This window comes from Aquarana catesbeiana, linkage group LG06 (assembly GCF_042186555.1).
Source record: "Aquarana catesbeiana isolate 2022-GZ linkage group LG06, ASM4218655v1, whole genome shotgun sequence".
NCBI classification, from domain to species: Eukaryota; Metazoa; Chordata; class Amphibia; order Anura; family Ranidae; genus Aquarana; species Aquarana catesbeiana.
Genome location: NC_133329.1, coordinates 60,581,467 through 60,609,170, shown reverse-complemented (window position 1 = coordinate 60,609,170; position 27,704 = coordinate 60,581,467). Strand labels below are relative to the sequence as shown.

General features: G+C 42.3%; 1 protein-coding gene across 1 annotated transcript; it reads right to left on the bottom strand.

The window, feature by feature from the left end:
* Positions 1–1,903: 1,903 nt before the first annotated feature.
* On the bottom strand, positions 1,904–25,568 carry LOC141148517 (up-regulator of cell proliferation-like). The gene is made up of 3 exons (XM_073636050.1): positions 25,237–25,568; positions 12,166–12,349; positions 1,904–10,332 (listed from the first exon to the last, which is right to left on the bottom strand). The coding sequence occupies exons 2-3, from the start codon at positions 12,185–12,187 to the stop codon at positions 5,675–5,677; spliced, it is 4,680 nt and encodes a 1,559-aa protein (XP_073492151.1). The 5' UTR covers positions 12,188–12,349; positions 25,237–25,568; the 3' UTR covers positions 1,904–5,674.
* Positions 25,569–27,704: the final 2,136 nt, after the last annotated feature.

Here is a 27,704-nt window from a genome sequence, read left to right as displayed (position 1 = left end):
AAGGAAACTTTAAATTTGGTACACAAAAAGTGAAATATCTAGGAGAATTGAGGTTAGGGCCCTTTCACACTGGGGCGGTTTGCAGGCACTATTGCGCTAATAATAGTGCCTGCAAACCGACCCGAAAGTGCCACTGCTTTGATCCCAGTGTGAAAGCCCCAAGGGCTTTCGCACTGGAGCGGTGCGCTAGCAGCATCTTCGGAGCGGTAAAGGAGCGCAGTATATACCGCTCCTTCACCGCTCCTGCCCATTGAAATCAATGGGACAGCGCGGTTATACCGCCGGCAAAGCGTCTCTGCAGGGGCGCTTTGCGGTGGTTTTTAACCCTTTCTCGGCCGCTAGCGGGGGTAAAACCGCCCCGCTAGCGGTTGAATACCGACGGTAAAGCGCTGCTTACAATAGCGGCGCATTACCGCCGACGCCACCCCAGTGTGAAAGGGCACTTTGGGGTAAAAATGAGCTCTATGCACTCATAATGTTATCAATTAAGGATGAGTTGAGGGTAAAGATGTTAACATTCGCCAACACATCTAATGACATAATGAAAAAAAAAAAAAAAAGAGAGAAAAAGCAGAATATGCTTGCAAAATAGAGTCCAAAAAAAATAAATAAATATGGATCTATCTGCAAGGTGTTTATCAGGAGAATTATGGAGACTGCGTTTAGATGAATTTTGGCGACTTCTGTCATCTTTGGCATTAGAATGCGATGGATCAGGTGTAATACGACAGCGGGGACCACTTGAAGTAGAAGATCTATCAATGAGATGTAGATTTTGCAAGGTATCGTACAACTCATCATAAGATCTGCAGGTGCATTTGGTACCTTGATAAGTAAAACATACAGAAAACGGGAATCCCCATTGATTGCTTGATTTTGCTGAAGGATTTGAAGAAGAGGTTTTAAGGCTCGCCATTTAGCGACTGTAATTGGGGAAAGATCGGCGAATAGCTGGTAATGGTGACCCTGAAAAGTGAGAGAGTCTTTTCCTCTTGCTGCAGCCAAAATTTGCTCCTTGGTGCGAAAAAAAATGTAACTTTGCAATTATATCGCGAGGTGGACCTTCATTTTTGCGTGGCATTAAAGCCCTATGAATTCGATCACATTCCAATCGATCAATTGGGATGGACGGCATTAGTTCTTGGAATAAAGCAGTGATGGTCGATTGAAGGTCAACAATTGCCTCAGGAATTCCACGGATGCGCAGATTAGAACGACGCGCTCTATTCTCAAAATCTTCCAGACGCATTTGCAAAGTGAGGTTTTTCCTCTTTAAGATTTTCCAGTTCACGAACATGGGACTGTACATTTGTTTCCACATCTTCTACTCTATTTTCGAGGTCTGATGTACACTGGCCTAATTCTCTGATTCCTTTAGTCAGGCTGTCTGTGATATGCTTTGATGTCTGCTTTAGTGCCTTTTGTAGCATCTTTTCAAACTGCTTTATAATATTAGGATGTAAGGTGTCCATTTGGGACGGGCCCCGCCAAACACCATAATGTGTCCCCTTTACCTCAGTAAAGATATGTAGCTCTTTGTATACTTCACCCGAAGCCGTGCGGGTGTTTAATCTGGCCGCGAAATCCCGGGAGATACAGAGCTTCAGCGGGACATGTCTACCTCAGCTGGCTCCGCGCATGCGCTCCCCGAGCCAGGTCTTCTCATCCAACATCAGTACCTGGCCTCACAAATGTTCTTTTGTCTGAATGGACACAAATGCTCACAGACACCCTCCAAAATCTTGTGGAAAGCCCTCCCAAAAGAGTGGAGGATGTGGAAGTCACAAAAAGGAGGCCAACTCCATATTAATAGCCATGATTAATAAATGAGAGGTCTAGCATTCTAATATGCTGTAGGTGTGATGGTCAGGGGTCCACATTTGTATAACTTACAAACTATACATTGAATAGTTAGATAGATTTATTTTTTAAACATTACATTTATAATTTATTTACATCAAACTTTTCATTTATTTGCATCAAATGTTTTTTAACATTATACATTCCCTCTAAAATATAACTAAAGGCAATTTTTTTTAAAGTTTTGGATAGCATGGAGAGGAATTGGGACCCCTGTCGGGTTTTTATTGCTGTCTGTGCCCCCATAAGGAAGATTCATCCTCTCTATTGCTCCTGATGACCATTTTCAATGAGAGTGAAAGTGAAAGAAAATCACTAATGCCGCGTACACACGGGCAGACTTTTCGACTGGACGGGTCCGACAGACTTTCCAGCGGACTTTCGATGGACTTTTGACGGACTTCCGACGGACTTTCTAACGAACAGACTTGCCTACGCAATCACACCAAAGTCCGACGGATTCGTACGTGATGACGTACACTGGACTAAATAAAGGAAGTTGATAGCCAGTAGCCAATAGCGGCCCTAGTGTCGTTTTTTGTCCGTCGGACTAGCACACAGACGAGCGGATTTCTGTGTCCGGCGGAGTTACGACATAAAGATTTGAAGCATGTTCCAAATCTAAATAAATAAAGTGATGCGCTTATATTATCTATTGGTTAAGGTGCTGCCTCTTGTGCCTATTTAATACTTCTAAAAAAGTGAAACATTGTGTCAAACTTTTGTTAAATAGTACCTTGTGTTTAAATCATAACAACTCCATTACATAGACACATATAAAGATATATTCAGGAGAAAATGTGTTCCGAGCCTTTTCTTATTTAACACTCCCAGAAACTTTCAGCCAGTGAATAATAATAATAAGACTTTCCAATATATAAAGCTTGTAATTTCAAGATCAAAGTCAAAACATAATTATTAATCCACCAAATTGTATTAGAACGATACCTCCTCCTCTATTAAGCCCTGGTTCAGTGAGACTGTCAGCGGTGGAGCGGCTTGTATATAGTCAGCCGTCAGCATAGACAAGTAGTTTGCTCAGCTCCTTCTCCTACTATTACCACTCCCAGAAACTTTCAGCCAGTGAAATGAAAATTTCCAATATATAAGGCTTATAATGTTAAGATCAAAAGTCAAAACATAATTATTAATCCACCAGATTCAATTAGAACGATACCTCCTCCTCTGATAAGCCCAGGTTCAGTGAGACTGTCAGCGGTGGAGCGGCTTGTATATAGTCAGCCTCCGGCATAGAAGAATAGTTTGCTCAGCTCCTTCTCCTCCTTCTACTGGTCTTCCCCCATATACAGGATAAAATTAAGAAGAAAACACCATTGCGCAGATATCAGCAAAATATTAGATACCATAAAGAGCAACTTGATTCCACTCACATGCTCCCTAGGATATAGATCGCATTTCTACAGGATAATGGTCAGTCACATCCAGCTCCGTGCTGCTCAGTGCTGCTGCTCACACACTCACAGGCAGATCGCACTCCAAACAGAGCGTCACAGGCTAATTCTCCCCACGCCGGCGAAGTATTAAATAGGCACAAGAGGCAGCACATTAAACAGACCAGTCAGGTCGAAAAGTCCGACCGTGTGTTTGCGGCATAAGGCTTGGTTCACAGTGCTGCGCTGTGAAATTGTTCAGTTTTTTGTCCTGTGTGAGGTGCGAATTTACCGCGAATTTACCACGATTTTACCACAAATTTCAGAAGTTGGACATAGCTGCGATTGATATTCTAGCCAATGGAATCATAATGTAAAAAAAAAAAGTGTTAACTTCCTGTGTACTTCCTGGTTTTTGTGGAGAGTAGTGTGGTGGAATTCGCACATATGTGAACCATCAATGCGATTCAAGAATGATTTACATTGATGTCTATGGAGACTAAATTTGCAACGCAGCGCAGTAAACTCGCACAAGACCCTTTTTTTTATCGCATCGCATTCGTAGAGGAATCGCAACGCATGTATGTGAACGACCGTCATTGAAAACAATGACTTTAGGGATGACATGCGAATTTAAACTGTTTATGACGCATCGCATTCGTTATGAACTCGCATCAGTGTGAATCGGGCCTAATTTGGGTTTGTCACCAGAACTGGAATAGAGGGGAAATCTTTCAATGTGGACACTAGTTCTAGTGATAACCAGGGATATCTTCACTATGGAGGGATTTTTTCACACTTCCTGTTGGGGCTTTGAGACAGGAAGTTAAGGAAAATGTCCCCATTAATGGGAAACAGATAGCAAAAAAATGACAGGGGTTATATAAAGCCCCCCAAATGGAAAAAAAATGTTTAAATGTTTTACCGTTTGTTTCTACTTTACACACTCTTTGAACTTTTTTTTTTTACAGAATATTGTATATCAGTCCTCTGGTCCTGGTTTACAGTATCAGATTTCTCACAAAGGTAACATTACAAAAGCTTTCACCAGTAGCAGTCCTTTAATTGGCCATAAATACCTGATAGGCCCTTTAAGTGGGCTTTAATGATCAGGGGAGCATTCTGCTGGTTTCAGATCACACGCTTTAACTAGGGATCTCCACATGATACAGAAGCCATGCTGCTTCCCGAGAATTAAAGCCTACTCAACAGGTGGTCGGTAGGCAGCATTAATGGGTTAATGATTAACCACTTCAATACAGGGCACTTATACACCTTCCTGCCCAGACCATTTTTCAGCTTTCACCGCTGTCACACTTTGAATGACAATTGCTCGGTCATCCATCACTGTACCCAAACTAAATTTTTATAATTTTGTTCCCACAAATAGAGCTTTCTTTTGGTGGTATTCGATCACCTCTGCGGTTTTTATTTTTTGCTAAACAAATAAAAAAAAGACCGAAAATTTTGAAAAAAATAAAAGTTTTGCTTTTGTTTCTGTTATAAAATTTTGTAAATAAGTAAGTTTTCTCTTTCACTGATGGGCACTGATAAGGCAGCACTGACAGGCACTGATAATGCAGCACCGATGAGGTGGCACCAATGAGCGGCCACTGACGGGCACTGACGATGGGCACTGATATGCGGCACTGATGGCACAAGCAGGCGGCACTGATGGGTGGCACTGATATGCAGCATTGATGGGCATTGATAGGCAGCACTGATGGGAACTCATGGGTGGCACTGGTGGGCACTGAAGGGCAACACTGATGGGCACTGAAAGGCTGCAAAGATGGGTTCTTATGGGTGGCACTGATAGGCGGCACTGATGGGCACTTATAGGCGGCACTGCTGGGCACTGATAAGTGGCACTGATGGGCACTGATACGCGGCACTGATATGAGGTACTGATAGGCATCCCTGATGGCACTTGCAGTGGTAGGCATTGTGAGTGGGCACTGATTGGCAGCTGCCTAGGCATTGATTGGCAGCTGCCTGGGCACAAATTAGTATTTCCCTGGGGGTCTAGGGAGGGCATACCTGGTGGTCCAGTGTGGATGGCCATCCTGATGGTCCTGGGCAGCATGATTGTGGTCCTGGGTGGGATCTGAGGGGGGGCTGTGCTGATAAACAATCAGCACAGACCCCCCTGTCAGGAGAGCAGCCGATCGGCTCTCCTCTACTCGCGTCTGTCAGACACGAGTGAGGAAAAGCCGATCACCGGCTCTTCCTATTTACATCGTGATCAGCCGTGATTGGACAAGGCTGATCACGTGGTAAAGAGTCTCCGTCAGAGACTCTTTACCTAGATCAGAGTTGCAGTGTGTCAGACTGGACAGGGGTAGTCACATGATACAGAAGCCATGCTGCTTCCCAAGCATTAAAGTCCACTTAATGGGTGGATGGTAGGCAGCATAAATGGGTTAAAGATTAAATGAATCCCTTAGACTTTTCATGGCTTGCTCTTTTGTTATTTTTCTCCAGTTTATTGGGATTTCAGCTGGTATTGCATCAAATTCTTCTGCAATCTGGTCATTAAATTCTTTTAAGATAAACCTCCAGTAATCTGAGGCATTGATGCTTGGGTCAGATTGAATGGCCCAGTCTGGATAGAATTTACGGTATTCTTTGTAAGGCTCAGGGACCAATTGTGTGTATGAATTTCTGAAGCATCCATTTCCTACCACATCAGTGGAGCATATGGAGTTACATAGGACATTAGTTTCAAGGTCTTTGTATCCTGCAAGCCCCTGAGGTCGGTGCACTGATGCAAAATGCTCGGTGTGGTCATGTCCTCCAGCTTCACAAGGAACTTTACAGAATGGACATAGCTTGCCACATCCAAAAATTCTCTTAAACAGCTGATCCTGCGGATTCAGAGTAACCATGGAAAGCACATAGTCAATGTCTAGAGAATTCATTTGTAATAAAATCTCATCCACCTGTTTAGAGAAGGAAGATTGAATGTTTTCAGAAAATTGCTGGGCCTTGTCATTGTTCTGGAATAAAATCACATTCATAGCGTTCCTCGGAATGACTAATTCTTTTTGCAAAAGCTTACAGAACGTTTTCAAAAAGGAAGAGACATTTGTACTTTCTTGTACAGTTGGATCTTTCAACGCATTGTTGACCACATGTGTGATTTTATGAATAATTTTCTCATGCAAATTGTTAAGACCACCACGTTTCCCATAATTGTCTACTATATGTGCTTGAATTTTTCTCTTCACAAACACATCATAATTATTAATATATATCATATATTGGTCAAAGTCCTTTTCTTCCAGCAAATTTTTAAGCAGGTTGAAGTGGAAAAACATTCGACTACTGTATTCTTTGGAGTGTTCACTGAGCAAAATATCATCCACAATTTCTCTCCCAAGGTTTTTATAGATAAATTCTACTATTGAGGGTTTCAGGCAAGAACGACAAAAGTCCTCTGCCCTCTTTTTACATTGATCTTTTTCAAGGAATATATTCCTAAAGGTGGTGAGATACTGAGGTTTTAACTTCTCCAAGCTGATCCTTGGATCATTTTCTTGGATGAAGTTCTCGTGCATCTTCTGGAACATGGGAGCTGCTCTCCCCAAGACATGAAGTTTTAAGTCTAACTCAAACTGAGGTGATATATGGAGTTTCTGAGCAGCACTCTCTTGGAGTTCTTTGTCTACCATATTTAAAAGCTCTTGGCAATAGGTGTCATGGTAATCCTCTTTTGTGTTCATTTTAGCAATGACGTGCAATTTGTACTTGAGCAGCAGTTTATTCACATACTTATCCATTTGAACCAATGGCTTATCAGGATATTTGCTTAAGATTGTCTTAGAGGCTGTGTTGTACCAACTTGTGTCAAAGTGATGTGGCTGGGCTGAAAAGTCATTCTTTTCATATTCTTTCAAGTTGTGTATATTGTGCAACTTCATAGTTACGGCTCCTATGCTGTGCCCCATGTCCATTCTAAGTTGGTGTAGGATTTCTTGACCAATGTCGCGTATATGCAGGCTAATAAGTTTTGTTTCCATAAATGTTTCGTTCCATATTTTCTCAAACTCTTCATCATGATTAAGCAAGACTTCGCAGTTTTTGAGGCTTTGGTATTTGCTTGCGGCTTTCTTTTCAAAAACCTCCATAAATGTATTCTGATTTGTTTGAATCACAGCCTTCCCTCTCTGAATTTGCCAATATTCATTTAATCTCTGCTTTACATCGTCTTCAAGTTGTTTCCTTAGGGAGCTTACACTCCTGAGAAATTCTTCTCTGTATCTTTCTATCAGATGGACGTTTTCAGCTCCACTGTCAAAATACCTTTCTAAAGTTTCTCGCATGAAGTTCTCTTCTCTCTGAAGTATCTCGTACATATTATTAGTTGGATCTGCGCTCGGCTCTTTCTGTGAATTTGGCTGATTCCGGATTATATTTTCTGTCTCCTGTATCCATTTAAACATGACTTTGCTGAAGTTCCATTTCAGCTCATTATACTTAACATGTAGTTGATCATAGGCATCTGCCACCAGGCTGTTTCTGAAATTGAAAATAAAGTTTTCATATTGCACGTCCTCCCACAAGCTTCTTATCCATTTCGAAAATTTGCTCCAGCTTTGGGCCTGTCTTTCAGATGTTTTCATGACATGTAGTAGGTTTTTTTTAAATTCATAAATCTTGTTACTGTAACCTGTACTTACTGAAGACATTGGTGGGACACCATGCCAGAGACCAGGAATGTACCAGCTATTGTTCTCATAGTCAGCATTCAGAACATCAGAAAAAGACTTGATTGCTTTCTGTTTTTCCATCTTTGCGGCAGTCCTTGTCATTTCATCAAGATTGTCCATAATCTTCCTTCTATCTCTTAAGCATTGCGCACTAGCAGCAACATCAGAGACATTCTGATGTAGGAAGTAGTATTTGGGTTTTTTGCCAATGGTTTCCATCCTTAGAAATGCATGGACTACAATCTGTAAAATATCGTTCATTTCTGCTGCATTTTCCATGGAAAAGTTTATGATTGTAATGTCACTCAAGCCAACAACTAGGGTTGCTAATTCATTGTCACGTTGGTTAGATCCATCCAGGGAGGACATCTCTGGAGCTTTTAAACCTTCTGTGTCAAGTACCAAAATGAAAGAACAGCCTAGCTCCTGCTGAAAGTTCTCTTCAACTTTAATAAGAGTCATGAAGGCTCCTCTTGTACATCGTCCACTGGCCACTGGGAACTGCAAACCAAACATGGTATTCAGAAGAGTGGATTTCCCTGTGCCCTGTACCCCTAGGACAGTTATAACTCTAATTCGGCACTGGCCTCCTGTCTTCTTATCTAGCTCACTCAAAACATTAGTTATCCATTCCAGTGGTATACTGGAGGAATCTCCATCAATCAGTTCCAGTGGCAAGCCATCCAGTAAAAGTTCTGCTGCAATTTCCGGCAGCTTGTTAAATTTTCGTTCCTCATTCTGAATCTCATTATTTTTTAAAAGATTGCATTCAGCATCATAAAACTGACCCAACTCTCGTATGAAGTGCTCAACACCCAGAGAGCTCTTGGACATGATTAAGTCTAGCTTTTTGATATCTTCGCTATCTTTGTACTCGTTCTGTAATTTTATTAGGTTGCTTCTAGCAATTGAATCAAGGAAAATCTTCATCCATTTTAGAAAATAGTGCCTCTCTGAGCAATTCTTCTGTGATATTGCCTCTGTGAAGGCAACAATGCCTGCAGATGGAGTATGCGAATACTGCTGTCTGATTAATTCTATCCTTCTATTTTCAAGTTTTTCCCTGTAGAGTTGGGAATTTTCCTCCCCTTGCCTTCTCATTCTATATATTTCTGTTCTCGTTCTGGCCAGTGCTTTACCTAGATCTCCCTGTAGCTTAATTGTTTCTTCTTTATACTCTGCTATGTCATAGATTCTTTTAGTTATTTGTAATGCTCTCCGTTTGGCTGACTGACATTCTTTGGAGAGTTCGTCTACATGAATTCCAAGTTCACAAGTGGTCTCTGCCATATTCTCCAAGGTGACCTGCTTGGTGGGTTTTTTTATGAACTCTTTCATTATGTTCTGTAGGCGTCGAACCAAATCTGCATCATTCTTATTCTTTTCTATTAAATGCCTGCCATCCATTTTTAATACCGAGTTCAATGACTGTAACATACAGTCGTTTATTTCCAGGTTTTGGGAAACAAAAAAATATTTGGTGTTGGCATCTCCAAGCTTGGACAACTGCATGCACTCTATCTCACTAACACTGTCTGCAAATATGAAAACTGCAGACGATATCTGGGTTAAGAAGCTGAACTGTGTCCAATAAGAAGAGATATGGCCACGTAGATTTGTAACTGCAATGGGCTCTGGAAAAATGTCTGAGTTTCCGTGACCAACGGGCAAATACCAAAACATTTCTACCAAACCGTTGGAGAATTTTTTTTTAATGTGTCCACCTTCCATGTCTCGGTGTATGAAGAAATTATGATACTGCTGAGATGGTGTTAGAATTTGGTTCAGGATGGCAGATTTGGATATGCTGCAATCTTCTAGCCTTGCAAAAGTAAAAACTGGCATCTGGATATTCACCACATTGTCCTCCCTAAATCCATTCTTATCTTCTAGTGAATGGGGTCTCCATTTTTTAACAATGTCCCTCAATGCCCACAACATGTAGGTGCATTCCGAACCATTGCAAGCTGGGAGTAGCAGGGGTACTGCAAACTGACACATAGACAGTTTTGTCACAATCTCCTGTTGTAAAATGCTGTCAGAACATTGCAGAAGAATGCACAGGACATCTAGGGGATGGAGATCTCCCGAATTGTTGAAGTCCATACTTTCAGATGATGGACATGTAAAGTCTACGCTCAGATCCGATTCTGATTTCTCTATATGTGTTCTCCGCGCATTCACATTTAGCGACATAAGCTTTTTTAGGAAATACCATGGAGCGTCTTCTATAGTATGAAGGTCAATGTCCTTTAGACTATCGCGTCCAATTGTTAAAATTTTATGGACATTCATCTTTGACTTCTTGTACTTTTCCATTCTTAACCGGCAGAGTATATCATCAAAAATGTCACTAATGCCTGGAGGATCTGGAAAAAAGAGGAAATGATTATTAATATAGGCTTAACAAATTCTGAGTGTTGCTCTATGGAGCAACTGGTATAAGTAAATATATAGCAACTTTTCTGGTCAGTGACAGAGCAAGTTTTTAATAAATTTGTATTTAAATTGTATATTAAAGAATACGGAACTGCATTAACCTTTGTCTTTATATCTTGCTAGAGTTCAGGTTGTCTAATGCAAACTTGTGGGCATGCTTTTAGCGCATATTTTGCTTAAAAAAACCCTACATGTCTCATTTGTTCCAATCCACAGCTAAGAGCAAGAGGCAGGTACAGTTGTTTTGCTCATGTTTTTCTGCAATACTCATCTTTAAACTGGTACTGACATAAAAGGTAAGGATAAGCTAAGGTTTGAATCCGTTGAAACTGTCACAAAATATCAGGCCACCGGTGCAATCAGCTAGACATGTGCACGGACAAAAAATGTGTTCATTTTCGTTTCATTCGTTTTTTTGCTTCTTTCGGAAATTCGAAAATTCTTATTTTCAAATTTCCGAATTTCGAATTTTTGAATTCCGAATTTCCGAATTTTCTGGTTTACTTAATTTGAAAATTAGGAAATTTAGAAATTCGAAAATCTGAAAATTTGAAAATCTGAAAAAAAGAAAGAAAATCTGTGAAATTCTAAATAATAACTAACTAATAATAACTAACTATTAAATTATAGGTATTGGGATTTCCTTTCAAATTTGTCTGTTTGTGAACGTAACGAATACGAATTTATCCGAAGTTACGAATTATCCAAAATAACGAATGCTACATCTAAGCAAATGGAATGGAACAAATTAATAATAAATAATAATTATAAAAATGTTTTTATTATTATTATTGTTATTTATTATTATTAGATCGTTGCATTCCATTCGTTTAGATGCGGCATTCGATATTTCAGATAATTTGTAGCTTTGGATAAATTTGTACTCGTTACGTTCGTTACGTTCACTAACAGCCAAATTTGAAAGTAAATTACAATACCTATAATTATATATTATTAGTTAGTTATCATTTCAGATTTTCGGGTTTTCGAATTTTCAGATTTTCATTTTTTTGAATGTTCAGATTTTCATTCTTATTTTTGGATTTTCAAATTTCCAAATTTTTGAATTTTCGAATTTCCTAATTCTGAATTTCCGAAATTTCAAATTTCCGAACTTCCGAATTTCCGAACTTCCGAATTTCCAAACTTCCGAATTTCTGAATTTCAAATTACCGAAATTCCAATTTCCAAAATTTTGAATTTTCTGCTTTCCAAAATGCCGAATTTCGAATTTTTCCGAATTTCCGAATTTCCGAAAATTCGGAAATTTGAAATTTTGAATATTCGGAAATTTGAAATATCGGAATTTCGGAAATTAACAAATTTGTCAACATTTATTACAAAACGAATTCGGAACTAAACTAATTGCACATGTCTACAATCAGCTGCAGCTGTTGAATTCTGCTGAATTCCCAGAGGGAAGGGGATGCTAGTGGCACCATTGACCCTATAATGGCCACATAGCCATACATGGTCAATGATATTGATCCCTGGAGGTTTCGTCATCATGCCAACCAGAGCTCACGATACTGCTGCATTCACCATATTTCCAAGTTATTATATGAGCACCACTTAGTGCAGGAGCAACAACTATACAGTGCGGATGGTGGACCAGCAAAGGAAAGTAAAGAACCCATAACATGACTAGCCAGAAGACTGCTAGATTTAAGGTATGTATTCTTTCATTTAAAAAAAAAATGGATGCAATGTTTATATGATAGATATGCATAGTCATAAAAAAGCCAGGGGCTCAGGTTTCTTACCCATCTCATGAGGATCTGCCATCTTTGCTGACTCTATGGGTGTATTCCACACTGTGATCACATCAGGACAGGAGATGACCCTCGAGGTTGCCAGCTTTCTGAGCCCTGGTACCCTAGGCTGGGGTCGGATTTTTTTCTGTTTTTGATGGGACACAAGGATGAATATTCACACAAAGGGCCGACACTAAGTACAAAAAAACAAAAAATTAATTAGATTTGATTCTTCATAGACAGTCCATTTATTATGGAACTTATTTTTCTAATCAACAGAGTGAAACAAAACAATTTTAAAATATTTTCTGAAAATGATAAAATTGCACATATATATGTATAATTTATATATCTAAAAAACTATGTTGTAAAATCATTGTGAGATATACTATATTGTCAAAAGTATTGGGACGCCTGCCTTTACACGCACATGAACTTTAATGGCATCGCAGTCTTACTCTGTAGGGTTCAATATTGAGTTGATAGTTCAAATCATAAAAATATATGTGATCCAATTCTACCACGTGATCCACCATCAATGTAGGATGGACTCTTACAAGAGTTGCAGAACTCTATTATGGAGTCAAATGCGCCTAGTATAATATATCCACATAAATCAAGCATCACATGTCATCCAGAAACATTTGATCGAGTTTCAAATAATCCAGATGTATCACAGTGGATCTAGAGAGATGGATTTTCATTGTGGATATAAAATAAAGGAAACATCCACATAGTGTAAAACCGTAAACAGATATTAATGATGTAAAGGGATTAAAAATGCTCACATCATATTTGAGACAATAAGCATAAAATCGATACAGGGCAAACAAACCATGCATGGAGATATATCAATTTGTGTACACAGCAGGACAAGGATGGCAACGGCACGTATGTAGGCTCTGCCCTACATGTTTCGTCACAACTGATGTCATCGGGGGCATGTACATGCTGTTAGTAACCATGCTGTATTTATATGTATCCAGCAGGGGCGGACTTAAATCACATTAACAATTGTCCAATCAGTGATTAAAAAAAAGGCTGCTCAGGGAGCCAAGCCTTGATATGGTGATGTATCAACCGATAAAAGCCAGGTAGTGATCCTCCTATTCTCCGTCACACGGCTGGTTCGTAATCAAGCCCCAATTTTGTGAAAAATGGCCACCGCTGCGCTCCAAACATCGTTTTGAAAAGTAAATACATTACAGAATGAGACACGGACGTAAGAGGAGTCCAAGCCTCAGGTTGGAGCCGCACACACTAGGGACAACAAAACTCGTTAGTTAAAAAATGAGATGGTCGGCCAACTAAAAGTCTCGTAATGATAATGAATCATTAGCACAAGTATAAAAAAACGCACTGCACACATAACTGATCGGTAGGCTGCATTTGCATATGTATATATCTGCTAAATAATGTGGCCCACCTGTCACCCTGCCCAGCCCGGCATTCAATCCTCAGACACTTTAAGACAATGAACAGTCCATATGCTTTGTTTTGTATTTTTATTGGGGGGATTGAACTTATATGGGGTAAGGGAAATATGGGATGCCCAGTGGAATTTTAACAATATGATTGGGGAAACCTATACACTCTGGTATTTACACACCTCTCTTCCTCCAGCACAACTCTTGCTGCTGACTATCACTCTCCAGCTCCTCCAACACTCTACTTGCTGGAGCTTCCAGGCACAGCTAGCATGGTTAGGCCTGATGCTGGCTCGGCCAGGCCTTAGCAACTTCCTTTTGCAGGCAGGGACCACGGGCCCCTATAGTGTAGCAATAAAAATGTCCTGGTGCTAGCTGTCCTACATGTAGCTACTGAGCCCAGTAACCCATCTTCAGGCCCTTCCAGCCCTCCTGGCTGCAGCTGCCCTTCTCCACTGCCCATGACACCACAGTCCACACCGCTGGTTCTGCACCCATCTCAGACTGCATCCTCCCAGTCCTCTCAGGCGTGCCTCCCCAGTCCTCCTGACTGTGCATTTCACTCACCAGCCCTCCTGACTGCAACCAGTTGTGCCTCTCTCTGGAGATGCTCTCTCCTGCTGTCCTCTCTTGCTCCTCCTGTGCCTCCTGTCCAGGACACCTCCACGATTTCTTGAAGGGCCCCATCCACACCCGAGCCCAGGCCCAAGGTCACCCCCCCCAGACTGGGGGGCTCCCTCAAAGCCCCTGACAGCCTAGCATTCCCACTCCATAGCTCTGAACAACTGCAACTCCTGCCCAGATGAGCTGACCCTGGGTATTTATTTAAGGAGGCCTGCCCTCTGCCAATCCAGGTTTGGGATTGGTCAGGGCTCCTCAGAATACCCCAGGCAGCTCCACCTCTCCTGGTCTCTTTCTAGAATCCTCTAGACATAAAGAGGGAGGTCTCAGTGATGCTTCCTGTGAGTCACCAGCTGCTATCCTGAGCCACTCCCAGCCCAGACTGAACCTAAACGTAACCAAAACAAAATCCTCACTCTAGAACCTACCTACCTAAAGGGTGCTACATATCTAAAGTACTGTACATAAAAAACCTAATGGAGAAAAAAAAGACTATAAACCATTCACAATATATTTTTGTTTAATGTGTACCGTTTTTGTATGATTTTCGTACAAGAAAAATCATAAAAGAAAGAGTGCGCATGATCAGAAACAATAAAGAACAAAAAAATATACTTTGTCATACAAGAATTTTCGTACGAATTTTCGTTCATCGGTTCTGATTTGCTGTGAAATAAAGAGGAAAATCGGATGATCATTCTCCCAATTTTCTTCTAGTGTGTACCCTACTTTATATTGTATATGCTATATATCAATGGTCACAGCAGCCTCATTCTTTAGATTCTGTGAATTATAAATAAAACATTTTTGGGGGGGGCTTTTTTGTAGTTGGGTTACATATTTGTCCTAACCAGGAGCTCCTACCTTACTTACTACAGATCTTTGACCCACCTACTACTGACCTATGAACTCTGCATTACTCACTACTGACCTCTGAACTCTGCCCTTCTCCATGCCCCTTCTATTTTAACCACGGCCAATATTTACAGCGGCGCGCTGCACGCACCACACTTTCTTGTTTAACCGGTTCCTGACCGACTCCTGTACATTTACGTCGGCAGAATGGCACGGCTGCTCAAAGTAACGTACCCGTATGTTACTTCGAATTTGCCGCCGTGTGCGCGCGCGCGCTGCCGGCGGCACGCACGCCTGCCGCGAGCTCCGTGAGTTGGGTTGCGGGTCCCGCGGACTCGATCGCCGCGGGGATACCCGCGATTGCCTCACAGAGAGGACGAACGGGAAGATGCTGATGCCTAGTGACAGTGTCACTGGATCTCTGCTCCCTGTCATCGGAGCAGAGATCAGTGACGTCACATACACAGCCCATCCCCCCTACAGTTAGTAATCACTCCCAGTACTGATTTAACCCCTCCCTGCCCCCTAGTGGTTAACCCCTTCACTGCCAGTGTAATTTATAGAGGAATCAATGCATTTTTATAGCACTGATTGCTGTATAAATGACAATGGTCCCAAAAATGTGTCATAAATGTCCGACGTGTCCGCTATAACGTCGCAGTCACAATAAAAATCACTGATCATCGCCATTACTAGTAAAAAAAAAAATTATTAATAAAAATGCCATAAAACTATCCCCTATTTTGTAAACGCTATAACTTTTGCGCAAACAAATCAATAAACGCTTATTGCGATTTTTTTTTACCAAAAATATGTAGAAGAATACATATCGGCCTAAACTGAGGAAAAAAAATGTTTTTTTATATATTTTTTTGGGATATTTATTATAGTAAAATGTAAAAAATAATGCGATTTTTTCTAAATTGTCGCTATTTTTTTGTTTATAGCACAAAAAATAAAAATCGCAGAGATGATCAAATACCACAAAAGAAAGCTCTATTTGTGGGAAAAAAAGGACATCAATTTTGTTTTGGAGCCACGTCGCATGACCGCGCAATTGTCAGTTAAAGCGACGTAGTGCCGAGTCGCAAAAAGTGCTCTGGTCAGGAAGGGGGTAAATCCTTCCGGGGGTGAAGTGGTTAAGAGGGCCAACTTATGATCCTACACACAGGCCTTTACTTTATACATCACTGTTACCCCATATTTTACTGCAGGATAGAATGCTACATGTTTCAGTGCAGTCCGCTGCATTGCATACCCAACCAACCCCCAGTTGGTGTCAGGTGAGGGGGAGAAGGTTTGGCATCTTCACCCTGGGCAGTGAATGACCTTGCCCCCATACGGGGGGCTGAACTCGGTCTTTGTCAACACTTTATCAAGACCTCTTGATAAAGGCACATGTGCAGTGACGAAACACGTCGGGCGGAGCCTGTGACATCATCGCATACAATCGAGAAGCAGAGAGTGAGCCACTGGGGACACAGGGCCGAGGATCTGTGGATGTTTTAGTGATCCAGGGAAAATTCACCCCAACCACGCAAGCGACCTGTGTGCACCAGAAATAGTGCATCTGAAAATGGATCAGTAGTCCTTGTACCGACAGTGGAATGGCAGATTGCTGGATTGATACCCCTAAGGGGAAGGCGTTACTGGACCCTCTTGTGGGTCTCCCTGGGAGGTGAGCGCATAGTGTGACCGGTGGAGGACACATTGCTGCGCACAGCAGTTATTATCAGGGCTTTTTTTCAGCGGGAACGCGGGGGAACACAGGTCCGGCACCTCCACAACTGAATGTATTTTTTGGCAAGGATTGCTGGGGGGTGCCGGAGGGTCTATTGATGCTGGCTGCTGGGGATCTGTTGTCATTGTTGGGAGTCTATTTTTGTGTGGGGGGGGTCTATTGTTATTGGGCAGGTCTATTGTTGCTGGCATGAGGGTCTACTGTTGCTGGGAAAGATCTACTATTGAGGGAGAGGTCTACTGTTGCTGGAGGATCTGTTGTTGCAGGTGGGGTCTATTGTTGTTGGGGTGGTATTTTGTTGCGGGGGGAAGGTCTGTTGTGTGGGGGTCTATTGTTGCTGGAGGGTCTACTGTTGCTGGGGTGGGGTCTATCAAATTCCATAGAAATTACTTAGTAGTACAAAATGATACTTGGGTTTTGTATTCTCTAAAAGGGACGATTTTGGGAAGTGGGTAGGGGTTGGAGCCAAGAGACAGTGCTCAGAGGTGGGTAGGGGGCAGAGACGAAGGGTAACTCAGGAGGAGGGAGTTCCTGCACCTATTTTCTGAGAAAAAAAAAGCCCTGATTATTATTATTACTGGACTTTCAATATTGGATATCTAGACACTTGCACATTGCATATAGATGAGAGCACTAATTGAATGGATTGGATGAATCATCATATTAAGCTTATTACTTGAATCAACTGCTATTAATTGACTTATGGACATTATGATTACTTTGATTGTTTTTAAGTTCACAGAGATATCTTTGAGACCCTTGCAGGGGCATTAAAAGAGATTATATTGGTTTTCACAGATTGTAATTTATACACTAGTCATTATTTGGAGTATCTGCAGGTGCCCAGCAAGGCAGGTCTGGGTGAGGTAGCGCTTCACAATATTTTTCATTTTATGATTTACCTCTGTGGGAACACATTTAGTGTTGAGCAGCACCTTTTTCACAGTTTTCACAATTCATTACCCTTTTTTTTTTTAGATGAAAACGTTTTTATTTCCCCCCAAAAAATAATTGTACAATTTTCCAATGCACAAACATTACGTCTTTTGTTCAGCACAATTATAACACATATTACTCACGTAGGTGATAGTCAGAAGTCTCTAGTCGATTATAAAGACTGGTACAATGTAGCAATACAGTAGATCTTTTGGGGTATCAATATATAATTTGCTATTATACAGATTTGAAGAGAACGAGCTGTATGGTACAGGTCCGGTAGGGTGGCACGTGAAAGAAGGAGATGTGCTCTGCAGAGCTACACACATGTGTCAGTTGTATTAAGCCAACGGGTCCCAGACTTTGTTATATTTTGCAGAGCACACTCTATTAATGTAGACACATTTTTTATAGGGCAATGTGCTATTAACGTCAGTTTTCCAGTCAGATAATCTAGGGGGAACCTGTCTCATCCAGAGTTTAGCAATAGTTTTCCGGGCAGAAAATAGGGTCTCCTACATAAAAGTTTTGGTGTATTTGTCAGTGTCAGCATTTAGTGTTGAGCAGCACCTCTCTTTTTCACAGTTTTCACAATTCATTACACTTTTTACACGTTTGTATTATATTGCACATAGTAGTGTAGAAGTTATCTGTATCCAGTTTTAAAATAATTTTGCAAATATGTAATTTTGCTCCTTCACTGATGTGCGCTGAAGAGGCTGCACTGATGAGCACTGATGGGCACTGTTGAGGCGGCACTGATGGGCACTGATCAGGCGGCACTAGTGGGCACTGACAGGCTGCACTGATTAGCACTGACAGGCTGCTCTGATCGGCACTGATGAGCAGGCACTGGTGGGCACTGATAGGTGGCAGTGATGGGCATTGATAGGTGGCACTGAGAGGCAGCACTGATGGGCACTGGTAGGCAGCACTGATAGGCGACACTGATGGACACTGATAGGTACCACTAATGAGGAGACACTGATGGGCACTGATTGGCAGCACTGATGGGCACTGTTGAGGCTTAACTGATCATCAGGACACTAATCAGTGCCCTGATTATCAGTGTACAGTAGGTGTCCCTTTTGCACAAGCTCGTTACCAGCTCTCCTCTCCTCACGCTGTCAGCGTGAGGACAGGAATGCCAAAAATCGGCTTGTGTTTACATTGTGATTTGCTGTGATGAGCCTTTTACCCCGATCTGTGATCAGCTGTGTCCAAAGGACACAGCAAACTCAGAGCACGCCGCAGCGGATGCGATCATGGGAGGACGTCATATGACGCCCTCCTAGAACTGGCCGTCTTTCATCTATAGCGTCGTCGGGAAGTGGCTAATTGCCTTGCCCTCACAGATGGTTACCTATACAATGAGGCCCCAGCAGCCCTATTCCTCAGACAAAATGAAAAAGTAAAAAGCTGATGTAATCCCCAAGTTGCTCTGATTTGAGTTTACAAAGGGCTAAGGTCTCCCTTCACACAAGTATGGCGGAGCTGGCACCTGGTGATTGGCTACCCGGGTACCATGAGCTGCACCATGGGAGGAAGCAAAGAGAATCAGATGCTTTCCTATATGCAGAAAAAACAGGCATCAAAAATTACAGAATTCCTGGTGTAACTGTTTGAAAGTTGGCATGTTAAGCCTCCTTCCTGTCCAGGTAATTTTTCAGTGCTGTTATAGGGGTGATGTCATTGGGATACTATGTTAAAGGGGGCTTCCAGATTCTGATATACCCCCAGACCCCCACAATCACTGGGCCAGTTGTGAGGCAGAGTCCTTTGTCCTTATCAACATGGTGAAAAGGTGCTGTGTCAGAGGATTCTCCCCCTGGAAAGTTACCACCCCATGTTGAGGGCATGTGGCCTGGTATGGCTCAGGAGAGAGGGGGTGCACATTTGTTCCCTCTCATTCCTGGCCTGCTAGGCTGCATGCTCAGAGAGAGGGCTGTTGTGCACTTTTTGGGGGGAACTCATACTTTTTGGTTGTAGCCAGGCCCTGGCTGTGTTACTATCTTCATTCATAGACACTTCTAATTCTTTACATGGAGCAAATTCCCTCTAGTGCTCAACCAGGAGATAATCACATCCTGAGTGCAGAGGATTGTGGGACATATAATCCAGTCACCGGGAGTTACCATAGACTTTATACCAGGAGTCTCAAACTCAAATTACCTGAGGTCTATTGGACAAGTTTTCATAACCCATGGGGGCCGCATGCAAACTTTCAAACTTCAAAAACAACATTAATTTATATACAGTGGTAGTTACTGCTTGTTATCAGTCACTGCAGCCTCGCTATGCCCATCAAATGCAGCCTCACCAGTGCCTATCAAATGCAGCTTACCAGTGTCCATCAAAAGCAGCCTTATCAGTGCCCATCAAATGCAGCCTTACAGTGCCCATCAAATGTAGCCTCACCAGTCCCCATCAAATGCAGCCTTATCAGTGCCCAACAAAGTGCGCCTTACCAAATACTGTGAAAGTGAGATACTCCTGCGAGGGATGAGTAATTCCGGTGAGTGCATTACCTATAGGGGGCACTGTAAGAAGCAAAAAGGAACATGTCTGAAGAGCACCTGTCACTTTTTGAAAATTTAAATTTTTATAATTTAATATATTTTCAATTTATTTTTATTTTTTGCATATGGACTGAATTGCACGGCATCATTTTCAAGTTTGCAATACTGCATAACAATCAGCACTGTTTTTCATAATACAGAATCACTCAGCACTTGGCAATTTGTATATAATTTGCACAATTGCATGTCATATATGTATAGCAGATTTATGTTAATATTTGCATTATTGTACGTTATACCTGTATAGCAGATTTATGTTTACATATAGCACCAGATATTTATCACACAAAAGTTTTTATTAGCTTTTTATTAGACTTTGCATCTGCGAGGGAGGTGCAGCATTGGCATATCTAAGACCCTAAGGGGTTGTGTCACCTGAACAGTGCCATACCTACAGTACCCTTAAATTTCAATTTCAATTTCAATTTTTATACTCCACTTAGGTGGTTGAATTGGTAGGGGCAGCAGTTCCTAAATATTTAGTTACAGCCATCTGCGTGGGATCACCCATAATCTCTTCCAGATAAATTGGACTTTTCTGGGCTCTTGGGACACAGGCTTCAAAACTGTAAGAGCCAGAGGCTGACACTCCGGATGCTGTTGGCAGTAACCGTGGCCTAAGCAGAGCTGGGACCTCTCACCCTGAGGACTACATTACTGGGCGCAGGGTGACTGTCACTGTCACCACATCTGCTGAACTGCTGATCAGGTCCACATTTCATGCACAACCATGCGGTCATCGCTGAGTTCAGGAGTCCACAGGAGGCCAGTCAAGCACCTCACTATGGACATTCAAGAGCCTGCACAGGGACTTCTTGCTTCACAGATCCCCTGCATAGACTGGATTGGTGAGTGGGCAGAAGCCCATCTTATCTCTGACACTGTTCTCAAGGACACTGCAAGCAGACACCATTACACCTGCTGGGAAAATATAACACCTTTTACATTCAACCTCATTCCCTTGTAACATCTCTGGGCCCACCATAGCTAGCTGAAGATCGTGGGTACCCACACTCCAAGGACCTTCTTTGCTTCAAATGAGACTCTGCTTACAGAACCTGTGGCAGAATATAACTCACCAACCATTACATTACTGTTTATTAAATGGGAACTCCTTCTAATTATCTCATTAGGAGAAGGCTCCCCTTTCATTAGTGGTCAGTGGAAGAAGGCTCCCCTTTCATTAGTGGTCAGTGGGAGAAGGCTCCCCCTTGTATTGGTGTCATTGGAAGAAGACCCCCCCTTTCATTAGTAGTCAGTGTGAGGGGGGCCCCTTATATTGGTGGACAGTGAGAGAAAAAGCCCCTTTTATTAGTGGTCAGTGGGAGAAGGCTCCCCCTTACGTTGGTGGTCATTGGGAGAAGGGCCTCCTTTCATTAGTGGTAATTGGGAGAAGGCTACCACTTGTATTGGTGTCATTGGGAGAAGGCCCCCCTTTCATTAGTGGTCAGTGGAAGAAGGCTCCCCCTTACGTTGGTGGTCAGTAGGAGAAGGCTCCCCCTTACATTGGTGGTCAGTGGGAGAAGGCTCCCCTTACATTGGTTATCAGTGTGAGAAGAACCCCTTTCATTAATGGTCAGTGAGAGGAGGCTCTCCCTTATATTGGTGGCCAGTGAGAGAAGAACCTCTTTCATTAGTGGTTAGTGGGAGAAGAATCTCCATTACATTGGTGGTCAGTGGCAGAAAATCCCCCTTTTATTAGTGGTCAGTGGTTGAAGCCTCCCTCTTATATTGGTGCTTAGTGCAAGAAGACCCCCTATCAAGTTGTCAATGGGAGAAAACTTTATTTTCATTAGTGGTCAGTGGGAGAAGGCTGTCACTTATATTGGTGGTCATTGGGAGAAGCCCCCCCCCCTTTCATTAGTGGTTACTGGGAGAAGGCTCCCCCTTGTATTGGTGTCAGTGGGAGAAGGCTTCCCTTATGTTTGTGGTCAGTGGGAGAAGGCTCCCCTTATGTTGATGGTCGCAGACCTTTTATACTGTTTACCTCCTATTTCTTGTGGCGTCAGGGCCTAGAGGGAGTGGACTGACTAAAAGTCTCCTCTTCCCCCTTTTGTTTTGGGATCATAAGTCTTTTTCCAACCAATTCATTATAACAATTTGACTTACTGTTATGCCCTGTACACACGATCGGACTTTCCGACGGAAAATGTGCGATCGGAGCTTGTTGTCGGAATCGGAATTTCTGACACACAAAGTTTGAGAGCTGGCTCTAAAATTTTCCGACAACAAAATCCGTGCGCGTAAATTCCGATCGTGTGTAGACAATTCCGACACACAAAGTGCCACGCATGCTCGGAATCAAGCAGAAGAGCAGCACTGGCTATTGAACTTCATTTTTCTCAGCTTGTCGTACGTGTTGTACGTCACCGTGTTCTTGACGTTCGGAATTTCCGACCAACTTTGTGTGACCGTGTGTATGCAAGACAAGTTTGAGCCAACATCCGTCGGAAAAAATCTGATGGATTTTGTTGTCGGAATGTCCAATCGTGTGTACAGGGCATAATTGTTATTTCTTTGTGTGTTCCTGTGAATTCATTTTACTGCATTATCTCTCAACTTACACCTGTGTCCGTTATAGTCTGTTTGACTTAATATCCCAGTAGTTAACTTGCATACATTACTAACTATTGGTGTCTTCGCATTTTATGTCTGCTATAAATATGTCAGAACCCAGAGTGTCAGAGGTGTTGGGGAGCTTGCACGGTCAACCAATGGGGACAAGCAACTTTCAGCGGCCCTTGTGGGGGTAGCCCTACATGTTTTTGATTTTTGCATGGGGTTCCCCTCTTGCTTGGGGGACCTCATGCTTTTTTTTTGTGGGGTCCCCCTTAAAGTCTACACTGGACCTGAAAGGCCTGGTATGAATTAGGAATTTTTTTGTGGGAATCCCACATTAAAATGTATATGAGACCCTCATCTAGGATAAGGGTGTGTTATAGATTAATGAAATCCCTCGGCCTCTTTGATTACAAAGACATGGAAGCGGTTGGGCGCTGTTATTTAGCTGACAATTTACCCTGTTTCCCTGAAAATAAGACCTAGCGTGATTGTCGGTGATGGCTGCAATATAAGCCCTACCCCCCAAATAAGCCCCAGTTAAAGTCCTTGTAGGTCTTATTTTCAGGGTAGGGCTTATTTTCGGGGAAACAGGGTAAATACTTTTTTCCTTTGTAAATGTCAATGTTGCTATAGTAGGTTGTATACACAGGGGGGGTCAGGGAATCCCCAATGCTTCACTTTAATCATTACTAAAATTTCTGCTCCCGGCAAAACTGAGTTTTTACAATTTTTTTGCTTCTGCGCATTTCCCCAAGATCAGTGCCCAAGCCTCTGCCCACCCCCCATGCCATCTGTTTGACAATCCCTTGCCTGTTAGCTTGGAAAATTGACATTCCTGTCTGTTAACTTTTGATCCCAATCGACTTTGACAAGGCTCCAATTCTGAACCCAAACTTTAGAAATGTTTGCCAAACCCGCCCCGAACCAAACCCAGGTCCGTTCAGCTCATCAGTAATTCTAATAATAATGGCCAGAAAAGAAAAACAGACTATGAATTATGCAGTGCTTCCTCACATTGGTGGTCAGTTAAGTGCCCATTTACACTGGGAGTCATTGTAGTGCTCCCTTACATTTGAAATAAATGTAGTGTCCCCTTACACTGATGGTCAGTTGGAGAAGCCCCCCTTTCATTGGTGGTTATTGGGAGAAGACTCCCCGTTAACATTGTTGGTCAGTGGGAGAAGACTCCCCCTCACATTGTTGGTCAGTGGGAGAAGACTCCCCCTAACATTGGAGATCATTGGGAGAAAAATACCTGTTACACCTGTTACCTGTTACATTGGTGGTGAGAGAAGGCCCCTTTTTATTAGTGGTCAGTGGGAGAAGACTCCCCCGTACATCAGTGGTGAGTGCGAGAAAACCCCCCCTTTTATTGGTGATCATTGGTAGAAGAATCCCTCTTATATTGGTGCTCAGTGCAAGAAGGCCCATCTAGCATAAGTGGTCAATAGGAGAAAACCTCCCTTTCATTAGTGGTCATTGGGAGAAGGCTCTCCCCCTATATTGGTGGTCATTGACAGAAGGCCCCCCTTTCATTAGTGGTCATTGGGAGAAGGCTCCCCTTTCATTAGTGGTCAGTGGGAGAAGGCTCCACATTTTGGTGGTCAGTGGGAGAAGGCTCCCCTTGTATTGGTGTCATTGGTAGAAGACCCCCCTTTAATTAGTAGTCAGTGTGAGAGGCCCCCCTTATATTGGTGGTCAGTGAGAGAAAAGGTCCCTTTTATTAGTGGTCAGTGGGAGAAGGCTCCCCCTTAAGTTGGTGGTCATTGGGAGAAGGCTACCCCTTGTATTTGTGTCATTGGGAGAAGGGCCCACTTTCTTTAGTGGTCAGTGGAAGAAGGCTGCTCTTTCAATAGTGGTCAGTTGGAGAAGGCCCCCCTTTCATTAGTGGTCAGTGGGAGAAGAATCTCCTTACATTGATGGTCAGTGGGAGAAGGCTCCCCCTTACTTTGGTTTTCAGTGAGAGAAGGGTCCCCGTTACATTGATGGTCAGTGAAAGAAGAATATTAGATTTGTGGTCAGTAGGAGAAGGTCTCCTCTTCCATTGGTGGATCAGTGGGAAAAGGCTCCTCTTTAAATTGGTGGTCAGTGGGAGAAGACTCCCCTTATCCTAAAGGTCATAGGAAAGAATTTCCCTTACATATGTCACTAAGAACAATGCCTCCTTACAGAGACCTGTGGGAAAATACTGTATCACAGCTCAATGAACCCCTACCAACCTCTGGAGGAACCCTAGAGATACACAGAACCTTGGTTGAAAATGGCTTCACAAGTCAATTTAAAGATTGCAAATTGTGATCTATGTGTAACTCTCAAGGTGTTCGTTCAGAAATACAAAGCGTTAAAATGTCTTGCTTACCTTACTAACCCTGGCCAGGTCTATAGCATTGTAAATTGCGTCTGAGAGGAAGTCTTCAGGAGTCTCTACATAGAAAGCAATGCCACATACAATCCCTAAATCAAAATAATATAACCGTCCTGGCTGTGGGTTTGTCTTCCTGGTTTTCGCCTTCTCAGGTTCTCATACGAGGAATTTCCCCCAGGTGGACAGGTTCTTCTGCTGTTTCCGTAAAGATCTGAGCCTTACATTCCTGACCTTTTACTGACTTTAAAAATAACTCACTGTCAAGTGCATGGAATATAGCAGCCAAACTGTTCCTGGTTGCCGAATATGTTTTAGTGGGTTTATGTTTATTAAAGATGATCAAGATGCAAACATAAAATACAAAATGAAAACATTTTAGCTGCATTCATATTGCCGTGCAAGTTTTTAGCCATTAACTTGCTATGTGTTGCATGAGCCTCGCAATGCACAAATATGGGCAAAACAAATGCACCGGACTCTCATCGCACCCTGCTGTGCATTGGAAAAATTGAGGTATGTGCTTTTTTTTTTTTTTTAAGTGCAAAAAATGCAGGTCTGTGTTCATTAATATTTTAACAAATGTAATAAAATAAATACATCTTTTTTAACCACTTGAGCCCCGGACCATTATGCTGCCTAAGGACCAGAGGTCTTTTTCCAATTTGGCACTGTGTCGCTTTAACTGCTAATTGCGCGGTCATGCAATGCTGTACCCAAACGAAATTTGCGTCCTTTTCTTCCCACAAATAGAGCTTTCTTTTGATGGTATTTGATCACCTCTGCGGTTTTTATTTTTTGCGCTATAAACGGAAAAAAAAATGATATTTTCTACTTTTTGTTATAAAAAAAATCCAATAAACTCAAGTTAAGTCATACATTTAGGCCAAAAAGTATTTGGCCACATGTCTTTGGTAAAAAAAATGTCAATAAGCGTATATTTATTGGTTTGCGCAAAAGTTATAGCGTCTACAAACTAGGGTACATTTTCTGGAATTTACACAGCTTTTAGTTTATGACTGCCTATGTCATTTCTTGAGGTGCTAAAATGGCAGGGCAGTACAAAACCCCCCCAAATGACCCCATTTTGGAAAGTAGACACCCCAAGGAAATTGCTGAGAGGCATGTTGAACCCATTGAATATTTATTTTTTTTGTCCCAAGTGATTGAATAATGACAAAAAAAATAAAAAATAAAAAAATTTACAAAAAGTTGTCACTAAATGATATATTGCTCACACAGGCCATGGGCCTATGTGGAATTGCACCCCAAAATACATTCAGCTGCTTCTCCTGAGTACGGGGATACCACATGTGTGAGACTTTTTGGGAGCCTAGCCGCGTACGGGGCCCCGAAAACCAATCACCGCCTTCAGGATTTCTAAGGGTGTAAATTTTTGATTTCACTCTTCACTGCCTATCACAGTTTCGGAGGCCATGGAATGCCCAGGTGGCACAAACCCCCCCCCCAAATGACCCCATTTTGGAAAGTAGACACCCCAAGCTATTTGCTGAGAGGCATATTGAGTCCATGGAATATTTTATATTTTGACACAAGTTGCGGGAAAGTGACACATTTTTTTTTTTTTTTTTTGCACAAAGTTGTCACTAAATGATATATTGCTCACACAGGCCATGGGCATATGTGGAATTGCACCCCAAAATACATTTAGCTGCTTCTCCTGAGTATGGGGATACCACATGTGTGGGACTTTTTGGGAGCCTAGCCGCGTACGGGGCCCCGAAAACCAAGCACTGCCTTCAGGATTTCTAAGGGTGTAAATTTTTGATTTCACTCTTCACTGCCTATCACAGTTTCGGAGGCCATGGAATGCCCAGGTGGCACAAACCCCCCCCAAATGACCCCATTTTGGAAAATAGACACCCCAAGCTATTTGCTGAGAGGCATGGTGAGTATTTTGCACCTCTCATTTGTTTTTGAAAATGAAGAAAGACAAGAAAAAACTTTTTTTTTTCTTTTTTCAATTTTCAAAACTTTGTGACAAAAAGTGAGGTCTGCAAAATACTCACTATACCTCTCAGCAAATAGCTTGGGGTGTCTACTTTCCAAAATGGGGTCATTTGGGGGGGTTTTGTGCCACCTGGGCATTCCATGGCCTCCGAAACTGTGATAGGCAGTGAAGAGTGAAATCAAAAATTCACGCCCTTAGAAAGCCTGAAGGCGGTGCTTGGTTTTCGGGGTCCCGTACGCGGCTAGGCTCCCAAAAAGTCTCACACATGTGGTATCCCCGTACTCAGGAGAAGCAGCAGAATGTATTTTGGGGTGTAATTTCACATATTCCCATGGCATGTTTGAGCAATATATCATTTAGTGACAACTTTGTGCAAATAAAAAAAAAAAAATTTGTCTCTTTCCCGCAACTTGTGTCGCAATATAAAATATTCCATGGACTCGACATGCCTCTCAGCAAATAGCTTGGGGTGTCTACTTTCCAAAATGGGGTC

What these genes read in the sequence shown, in the direction of transcription:
- LOC141148517 (XM_073636050.1), bottom strand. Translation starts at nt 12,187, where the DNA reads ATGGCAGATCCTCATGAGATGG. An exon ending in GGCAGATCCTCATGAGATGG is followed by an intron (nt 10,333 to 12,165) that starts GTAAGAAACCTG and finishes TCTTTTTTCCAG; the next exon opens with ATCCTCCAGGCATTAGTGAC.